The sequence below is a fragment of the Olea europaea genome, chromosome 4, assembly GCF_002742605.1.
Source record: "Olea europaea var. sylvestris chromosome 4, O_europaea_v1, whole genome shotgun sequence".
In the NCBI taxonomy this organism is placed as follows: Eukaryota; Viridiplantae; Streptophyta; class Magnoliopsida; order Lamiales; family Oleaceae; genus Olea; species Olea europaea.
Window position 1 is genome coordinate 1,420,427 of NC_036240.1, and position 10,428 is coordinate 1,430,854.

General features: G+C 33.9%; 1 protein-coding gene across 5 annotated transcripts in view; it reads right to left on the reverse strand.

Annotated features, from left to right (window-relative positions):
• Positions 1–1,148: 1,148 nt before the first annotated feature.
• LOC111393215 (UDP-xylose transporter 3) overlaps positions 1,149–10,428 on the reverse strand; it is a 9,657-nt gene continuing 377 nt past the window's right edge. Inside the window, exons 2-9 of one of the 5 annotated variants that reach the window (XM_023018642.1) lie at positions 10,263–10,315; positions 10,008–10,165; positions 6,407–6,591; positions 5,559–5,626; positions 2,487–2,619; positions 1,944–2,105; positions 1,592–1,867; positions 1,149–1,489 (exon numbers count right to left, since the gene is read on the reverse strand). In XM_023018642.1, coding sequence (XP_022874410.1) covers positions 1,373–1,489; positions 1,592–1,867; positions 1,944–2,105; positions 2,487–2,619; positions 5,559–5,626; positions 6,407–6,591; positions 10,008–10,128 — 1,062 coding nt within the window. In that variant the 5' untranslated portion in view covers positions 10,129–10,165; positions 10,263–10,315 and the 3' untranslated portion in view covers positions 1,149–1,372. Of the gene's footprint in view, positions 1,490–1,591; positions 1,868–1,943; positions 2,106–2,486; positions 2,620–5,558; positions 5,627–6,406; positions 6,595–8,836; positions 8,895–10,007; positions 10,316–10,428 lie in introns of those variants that run through there. The other 4 variants (XM_023018643.1, XM_023018641.1, XM_023018644.1 and 1 more) reach the window with 4 other exon arrangements.

Consider the following 10,428-nt stretch of genomic DNA (forward strand, 5'->3'; position numbering starts at 1 on the left):
GGGGGGGGAAGGGGAGGAAGAAGATGATGCCCACATTTTCTTTCTTTCATTTTTTATTTATTTATGGTTTATCTATTTAACTTATTTAATTAATGGGATAATATGCAAGTTACTATTTTGCCCTTACTAATATGGTCAAAATTGGAGTCAAAGTCAGTTCCTTGGTCAACTAACAGTGAAATGGATGGATTCCCTCCATCTGGACTTCGGCTGTATATTTATGAAAGGTTTGGGACCTTCGCTGGCACAGAATGAAGGTTTGGGCAAAGTCTGCTAATAAACGAAAGGTTTAGTATCGCTGCTGCAATTTTCCCTATTACTTATTGTCCTTAATTTTACGTCATTTGTCTTGGTGGTTCATACGTGGCAATATAATAACTTGGGGCCATTTGGTTAATTTTATTAAAATCTTTCTTCTAAATAGAATGGCTTTTAGTGCGTAAACATGCTTATAGAAATGTGATGATTGATCAAATTTATGCTATACAAGTAAATTTGTACACATGAAGGATAATGAGAATATAGATAAACCACTTCTGTTTACTAGAAAATCACGCTCTCTCCCCCTCAAAGCAATGGTTTCCGTCCCTCAATTTTTTATGTTTTGGAAAAGAAGAAGAGCTCATTTCAAGCACTAGTGGATGCCTCATAAGCGAAACTACAGGAGACCTAGGGGGAAGACCCCAGTGGATGCCTCGAAGGCGGAACTATTGGAGATCGAGAGAGAAACTGATCAAATGTGACTTCCTTTAAAAAAATAATAATAATAATAATAATAATAAATTCAGAAGAGAAAACTCTTTCAAGAATTAATTTTCAAACATTATTTAAGTAAATTCGTCAAGAAGTTCTACAAAAAGTGAAAACAAAAGCAAAAACCCTGCTATTCGTTTCTTATCTTTTCTATTTTGTAACAAAGACACCTGCTGGAGGAGGTGCTATTGACAAATTAATACAATTTGGTTTACCTTTGTTTTGAGTAGAAAATACTGTTGTTGAAGGAGATTTTCAGCTATTGTATAGCTTGAAAATTCACGAGCTTCCTCCAATCCAAAAACTCCACGCCAGATTTCTTTGTACCCAATAGAAATTCATTAAACTGGATTCATATTTAAAGCAGCAACTCCATTTTCTTCACGAAAACAATGTAATCCGAGAAATATAAGTATATTAAGGATTCTCATTTAGCATTTGGTAACCAATAGGAATTATCAATTCGATCTCTAGTTTTTACAAACTGCTACATTTAAAGGCATATCCTATTACTCTAATAATACCCAACAAAAGTTTAATCTAAATAATCAAAATATGGAAACGCTTATTTCATCCATATATTCTAAACAAGGTGAATGTATAGATATTGAGAAAAAATTTATGCCAGCAAGTCCTTGTTTGAATTCCATCCTGGGACTTTTGCAACGCTGCCATCTGTTAAAATACCACTTCCATTTTCGACAGTCAATAAAGGATCAGATTCGCTTTCCTTGGCCTTCAACAAAGTGAAGTTAAGAGTTAGAACGTCACGTATTATGGAAATAAAGAAAATGGTAGCAAATTGTTAATATACATTATAACCAAGGAATATGATTACCTGGGACAATTGCGCAGTTGCTTCAGCAACAGTCTTTTGCTGGCTCTCGATAGTGCAGTAATAAGAATACAGTATCATCCCGACTACAGCGACCAAGATCCCTAAAATATTCCGCCAGCTAAAGGGGTCATGTAGAAGAACATAGCCGAAGGCCAATACAAGGCATGTTTTTAGATGCCCTAGGACCTGATAAGTGACGGGTGACGTTTTTCCAATAACCAAAAAGGTGCTGAAGTTTACAGAAACTGATATTAGGCAGGAAAGGACAATAAACGCCTGTAGATAAAACATGTGAAGTCAATCTACTGTACAATATCAAACAAGTGTATGGAAAAACATTTTCAATCCTCACCAGCACTTGAGGGGTATAGTTGAAAGCAAATACATTCTGATTCGTCAAAAGCCCATCTAAAAATGGACCAGCTACAAACAGAGTGATTGCCTGATATGGGCAAGATTGATACAGGAGTTGGGTTGAAGAAACCTTGAACTTCTTCTGGATGGTATTTGTCATCTGAGGGCATTCAGTTAAGATTCCAAACATTTTTTTTTAATGAACGTGGATGTTCGGATCAACTTACGCGCACCTCGACTAATCTCGCGAGGTCCTAAAACTTACAGTCAAGTACTCACCTTAGTGGTATTGAGAGAACTCGAACTGGTGACCATTGGAGAGCAAACCCAAGGCCCTGACCACTCGGTTATCCCTTAGGATTTAGTGAAGATTCCAAACATGATACATACAGAAGTGTGTGTGTCTATATATATAATAACTACTAATTTCTTCAGGTTAGTTTTAATAATTCAAATCTTCTATATAAAAGTACGTTAGGTGATTCCAAAACTGTTTATTTATTTATAGGGAGTGATAAATGCAGAAAATAGTTGAGGATACAATTTGTGCAACACAAGTTGTAACAACAGCAAGAAGAGACAATACGGAACCCAGGACATTGAGCTGCAGATCAGTAATTGTTGCAATTCCAACACCCAAGAGAAGAACAGTAAGTGAAAGCTGGACATTCCTACTGCAGATGGCGGTCAAGAAGGTATTAGAAATCAAACTTGGAACCAAATACATGCAAACAAAATATGTAGAAAGTATTCTATATACTGTATATTATATAATGCTTAAAGATGAAAAAATAAAACTTGACTACAAAAGCATTGCACACTGCACTAAGAAAAAAAGGAATGTGGTTGGAACATGATAGTTGATTCCATAACTTGCATAATTGGCAAAATAGGAAACGGTAAGTTTCTGAGCCAATAAGCACTCAATGCACGAAGATTTTAAAGCTAAGAGAACATTCTCAATTTTCCAAATGAAGTTTAGTATCAATGGACCAAATATTTTGCCAAGTGGAAAATGCTAACTAGTTACTCTTAGCTCGCTCATATTAAACCATATACTAGATAACTGTTTATTGTCGGAATTTCACGAAACACTAGTCGTCCATGCAGACAAGGAAAATCCTTCAAAAGGTTTCAATACCAGTCTGGCACAAGGCAGACTATTGTGAGTCAACCTTGAACACAGGATTTATACCAGCATGGAGGCGTCTTAGAATCATACATTTCTCGAAGATGATGAAGGGATCAAATCTATTGCAGTGGAGCTAAAGGGGTATAGTCATAAATGGATTATTAAAGATCTGACTAGAATGCTCCAGTTTTGTTACTTTACTAGAATATGCACATGTATCCTTCTATTCATTGTTACATCTACTGGAATATCCAAAAGCAACTACATCCTTATTAACTAGCCATGATAGTTTCAATCTAATAAAAGCATACTATCAAAAGTCACCTGTCATATCCTACATTTCGATCTCAACAAAAATGAACTGGTGGAGTTGGTGTCAGTAGCAATTGTATTACCTTGAATGAAAACTCAACCGGTACAGCATTACTTTGAGATGAAAGGAAAAGGTAGCGAAAAGGCTTGCTTTAACGCATCTACTACTAGAGAATCACCAACTATATCTTCTTCCACCAAGAAAGAATATACATATTTTAATAACCTTGTGTTTTCTTAAGAAATTTTACTTGAAATTGACAAATTTGAAGGTCTACTGTCTATCTAGGAAGTGATACTCCACCCCAACCCACCCCCCTCCCTTACCTCCAAAATAAAATACTAGAAAAGAAAAACTTCGAAAATGTCAATCTTGAAGAAGGTCAAATTGAACGTATCAATCCGTAGTTTCCAGCTGGAATAAGCATACATGTTCAACTAAAAGTGAGATAACTTGCATAGGACATATACTCAAAACCATGATTGCCATAAGAAAGCAAAAAACCATGCCTTCACACCCTTAAACATGTCAAATGAACCTCAGTATTAGCAAAGAGACTACTTATAACTCCTCTTATTTGAAAACAAGCAGATTATAAATATTTGACAAAATCCATAAGCATACATGATTTCTTTAAGTATCACCATAATCACTATAATCTCTAGAAAATTATGTAGAATGTGTACAATTGTGGATCATGGAAAGGGTGACAACTTGAAACTTGTTGTTTGGGGGAGATGAAACACGAAACTCATAAATAAACACAGATATAGTCCTATTCACTTCAGTATGACATAATTTAGAGCAAATTAAACTAACCTCCCCTGAGGTTACTGACAAATAGAGAGACACCACCCCTGCCTTTTCAAAAATTAGAGAAACCTCCTCTGCAGCCAAAAATAAATACACTTTTCACATTACTCTCATGTCTCTATGTAAAATTCAAAACTATCTGTCCATGTTCGTGTTTCCTAAAAAGTTACTAATAATTTTTCTTTTCCTATCCAATTAATTTTGACCATACATTTGAAACTGCTATCCATTTATTATTATTCACACATTTTGTGGGACCCATTATTATTCCTCCTAAAAATTTTCTAATAATTTTCAGACAAAAAGACAATATGTTTCTTTTTTATTATTTTTAAATTAGTTAAGAACATTATTTATTAGTTTAAAGAGTTTTAATATTCTCTTTTTACACAAAGTGATTCTGTAGAATAAGAGTTTTTGTTAAAGACGAAATTTTTTAAAGAAGGCATGAACAAATTTGATCCAAAATTGACAAAAGGGGGAACAAAGGTAAATCTATACTCTGAACCTTATTCAATATCAATATTGTAGCATTTTCAGTATTATGATAACATTATTTTATTTCCAAACTAAACCTAGTATAAATATTAAGAATATAAACTAAATACCCAGACTAATCGAATATATGAAAATACGAAAAAAAATGTAGTTTAAATATATAATAACATGTTAAAATACAGTACAAAGGGTAAAATAGGATGTGTGTGTGTGTGAGTTATTGGAGAGAATTGGTCATGAAAAACAAACGTTGAGGAAGGTTTTTGTAGCTTTTGGAAAGGGAGGGGTGTTTGTACTAGTCAGAAACCTCAAGGGAGATTCTGTAACTTGCTCTATAATTTCTTATATATAATCAACAACAACTAGTAACACTGATACAAGAATGAATATATAAAGGGTTTATATTCGGACTAACGAGGAAGAATATTTGCTCATAGCTGAGTGATGTATGATCAATAAGTCAGAACAAGAATTAACCACAGCAAGAAGAACAAGAAGAGAAAAGGACTGTTAGGAAGGGGAGGGAGAAGGGAGAAACAGAGAAATAGGGGAAGAAGGAGAGGGAAAACGTGGCCACAAACCAAACACAATTTAATTCATTCATCAAATTGTCTTGCAATTCTTGTTACCAACATATAAATAACAAAAGAAACCTACTACTCACGGGGCTTGGGCTAGACCCACTAGACAAGCCCAATGAAATAAAAAAGACATCAATAAATAAAACAAGAAGTAAATTAATTTGGGTCGATGTCCGCATAACTGAGGACACAAAATCCATGTAAAAACCACCCCCTTTCTCATAGATGGTAAAAACAAAGTAAGATAAATCTGAAAAACAGATGCAAATATTTAACCTGAATTTTTTCCAGAAGAAAAGAGTCTCTAAAAGAACCGTGCAGGGAATAATTGCTAGTTTAGTCATCTGTAATGCAAAAACCACAAGAAGTAGAGATTTAGAACTATAACTTAGATGAGTTATAGATGTGGATATGTATTATGAAATAAAAGTGTGGCAGAAATGAACTCAGAAGAGAATATTATCTTAAAAAACCTCGTAACAACAAAGTAGACTATAATGTTTACTAGCTAAATGATAACTGAACCACGTAGATACTTCAACTGCATGATGTCAAGGCAGATGCTGACACAACTCCTTTCGCTATTAGGCTATTATTTTGAAAAAGAAGCTACTATGGTTGGCTGTATGTGACTTGGACTGTTCTGTTATTCATGTACATGCACTAGACTCCGACATGAATTCCTATAGTGAACTGGGGTAGCGTAAATTCAACTCAACTCAACAAAAGCCTTTTTCTTTGGTTATTGAGATCAGCAGCATGGATCACCTTTTCCACTCCGCTATATCAAGGATCAACTCCAAAGTTAAACCATAAAGGTTCGTGACCTGTTCAGTAACTCATTCCATGTGATTTTACGTTGATCTTTATCCTAGTACTAGTCTATTACTTGTCTCAACTCTTAACCACCACATGATCATTCAAAATACAAATCCCTCTATTAGACATGAACCATATTCGATATCAGCCCAAGGACTTGATGGACATACTCATGACTTTTGAACTTATCAGGTGATGATTATTTCTTTGTAGAAAGGCATAATCACCAACCATTCAATTGCGAAAAGACCTGACAAACATTTATGTAATAAAAATATAATTTACACAGAATGAGCGAACTGAACCTGATAGAATCCAACAGAATTGAAACCCAGGCTAAGATTTAGAAGTCCAATGGATGTTCCATTCAGTACTCCAAATCCCATGACAGCTCTTGAATCAAAAGGTTTGTGCTCAAATAATTTCATCCATAAGGCCACATGAAGAGAACAAAATGTGACAAGAAGATGCCAGCTTGTCAAAGTTGTAGCTGAGAAAGTATAATGGATAAAGGACCAATGTTAATGATTTCTTGAATTAAAACGTTCTACATAACTAGCATGAGTTGTAAGGTCATTGATAGAGATAAGACATATCACAGCTAAGATTAGTGGTTATCCAATATTGCAAGTGTTTTCAATTGAACCGAAAAGGTTGAAGAATACAACAAACTCAATGACTCAAACACAACTCGGTTAAAGGATTTTACAACCATTGCGTCTGGGCAGGTTGTTTCCTAAAATCATGCTAGACTTCACATAACCTTGGTCAGCTAATAGAATATGTAGCAGCATTGGGGATAACGTACTTCAAAAGAAAATTTGAAAAAATCAATTAAAACATTAACATCGTTCCTTTCCTCGTCATCCATAAGGAAAGTGGATGAAGTTCATTTCAAATTCAGACATGGTTGCATTCCTGTGTCTTCACATTTTACCATGAATTATGCTTATTGGTGACAAAATTCCATTTTGCAACATATTTATCTTGCCCAATGGAATAAAATGTTGATTGCAAAAGTTGGTCAACTTTCTACAGTATTTGTTACAATTGCAAGTTAAACATGTAGATAATAATAGCTTAAAATAGAACATCAAAGATTGTGCATAATGAATTCCATAAGAAGAAGCTCTTGGCATACTCCAACTCAACATCATATCATGTCGGCAGTTGGAAGCATTGAATGCCAGCAAGAAGAGAGAACGCGACCTATTTCGAGAATAAAAGTCAATCAGTCAATAAACTGAAACTCTATTGTGTCATTCACTAATTGATTTTCCATTAATAAATTCAGTTTCATTGTAATTTTCTGGTTTTCATCAACAAATTAAGCCTTGTCCCAATATTCTTGCTTCTATATATTTGTTAGTTTCAATCAGCTATTTTTTTTTTATCAATATAATTTGGCGTAATTTACAAATTATTTGTTCAAATGAAATGGCATATCGGGAAAGTATAGAAAGTAGGAAGTACAATTTCTTACAGTCAGTGCTGTCGTACTCACTCTTTGATTTTGCAAGGCCCTTTACTACTTCAGCAGTAATTGAAATCATAATGACAGGGCTACTGAAAATGTTGAACTACCTGATTTTTTTCCATGTTCCTAAGCCCTTGATTGAGCTTCATTATAATTAGATTTTGGGAAAATGCATTTTGTAATAGTGATTTTTTGAAGAATGTATGGTTAAAAAGAAGGAAAAGCTTTGAGTTTACGTGTTATATTATTTTATTAGAGAATGTGTAGTTGAAAATAAGAGAGAAAAATATATTTTGAAATTAATGGAGCCAAAACAGGGGCTAAGATGCACAAGCTACAAAAATGCAGGATGTAGAAGGTTCAACAAATTTCTCTTATTTTCTTTAAAGAGAATATTTTCATCTGATTTTCTGAAAACTAAGAAGCAAACTATAACATGGGAAGTTCTGCACCATAATTGTCAAGATTATAGACATAAAGTGTTACAGAATTCATTTATATTGTTTCATATCCCTTCAACGGTGTTTGAAGTTTAGGTCCTTCTTTAAGAAAACCCAAAAACTTTAGATAAAATTTGTCATCAAATTTGAGCAAAAGAAGAATCTTTTCAACTCATGAAACTTAGATATCAAGAATGGTTGCATGCCCACACACACAAAACAATAATTACTTAGCCTCATTCATAATAAACATAGAGTTGCCTAGGTGAATTTCTTTATGCCATTATGTTTGAGGCTTGGACACCTCTTACTAGAAGGTTTCACAAAGTCAATTTTTCAAGACCATCTCAAGCCATATCAATTTTGGTCTACTTTTCCTTTTTCTAACTAGTTCTACTACAATAGTAGTAGAATTCTTGTAAGTGATAGCTTATTTAGGTCTATACAAGACATGTCACCTAAGGCAATATTCCCCTTTTCATCAATTAGCATCTTTCTTATTTTATCAATTTCAGATGGATCACATATTATATCCTCATTTATCTATATTCATCATATGAACATGTCATCCTTTAATGGTATAAAACTCAATACCATAAACATAGCTAGTTTAATAGTTGGTCCACTAAATTTTGCTTTTCACTTAGTGGATAGCTTCTTATAACATTAGAACCTGTAGCTTGTTTCTATAATCAGCAACTCGATCTAATCCCGTGATGTGCATCCTCTTCAGGTCCTCCTCCTTTGTTAATACTTTTAACCTAAATAACTTTAAAAATTTCTCAATGGGACATGATCTCCTAGTTTAATCATTGTTCTTATTCTTACTATGATTAGAAAAACATTACATATACTCAGCTTAGTATGTGTGTGCATGTTTCTTGCCACCTTACCCTACCAGCAGCAAGTTAGATGAAGCCTTTTTTTTTTGTTGGCAAAATTAGCTTGAAAGTAAATATGGCATGTTTTTTAAAGTAAGCTACATGTGCATTACAAATGATCCAGACTCTCACAATTTCACATTCCCTCATCATGCGAAAGATAATGGGCTGAAACTTTTGTGACAAGCACTGGCAGGTAGAGACTGATCATTCACGAGTCACAACTTCACCAGGAGACGTTGTCTTTTCCGTTTTCCTTCTTTTTATTTCCATTTTTCCTTGTCATCTGTTTTATCAGAAAACTAATAGTGATTTTAAGGTTTAAAACTTAATTTTTCAGGAAAATTAGATATTGGATTTTTTAAGTATAATCCTTTGCCCTTGCATTTGATAGTTGAGAAGAGAATGCCATTTCCTTCAGTTGCTGGATCTTCAGTGGGCCAGGGGGAATGTTGTTCAAGGTGTTTTATTATCATTTGATGGGTACTTGGGTTTTCAGTTGATGATGTTATAGTTCCTTGAGGTCATCATTTCTATATGAATAAGACCAGCAAGCAAGTAGTATCATCTTCACACATTTCAAGCCTCGCAGCCTAAATGCACTAATTCACTCATGGTTTCTTTCAAATGCTTCATATCCAGTTCAAATTGCCAAATTTAAACAATATTACGAGTTTCTGAAATAAATGAGTCATCATTCAAACTAAAACAAAAAATGAGAAAAAAAAACGCAGAACCCAGAATAAAAACATTCCAGATCGATTATAGAATGAGTTTGCTTAGCTGGCAGCAAGCAACGCATAATCTTTCAACTCCTTTGTTTACACAAATATCCAATATTAGCTCGAGCTCAAGATTCCTCCAACAAAAGTAGGAAACAACATACAATTTTCTCATTTCGCTCAATTTGTCCATCCGTGTGTTACCAAAACCAAAATATTACTTTTTCCAACAAAATTATGTCATTGCACACAAAATTTATGAAAACAAAGTTTTCAAAGAGAAATACCCGAAAACAACATAAAAGGTCAGAGGCAATAATAAACGGATGACCGTGCATTAGCATTATTATAATAAAACTACTGAATTTTATCCATCGAATTCTCACCAAAAGTGAAGCCAAGAGTGCTAATGAGAGCCTTGTTGCAAATCACAATCGACACCGAGGAAACCACAGATAGACTCAGTGCCCCGACCGTCCCCAGCTGGAATCGCTGGCCTTCGCTCATCTTCACACTCCTACTCTTTGATTCAATATCTCAATATCTACTCATCACGCGTCAAATTGTCCATTAATTTTCTATGCATCCACCAAAATCAATCATTAGCCATTCCTCGCTCTAAATACCAAAATTTAACTCACCTCATATCAATATAAATTTAAGTTACTGAACTTGAGACATAAATCCGGTTCAGCTGCATAAAATGAACAACATTTCAAAAAAAAAAAAAAAAAAAAAAAAAAAATTTAAAAAAAAAAACAACAAAAAAAAAAAAAAAAAAAAAAAAAAAAAATTCACAAGATTTGG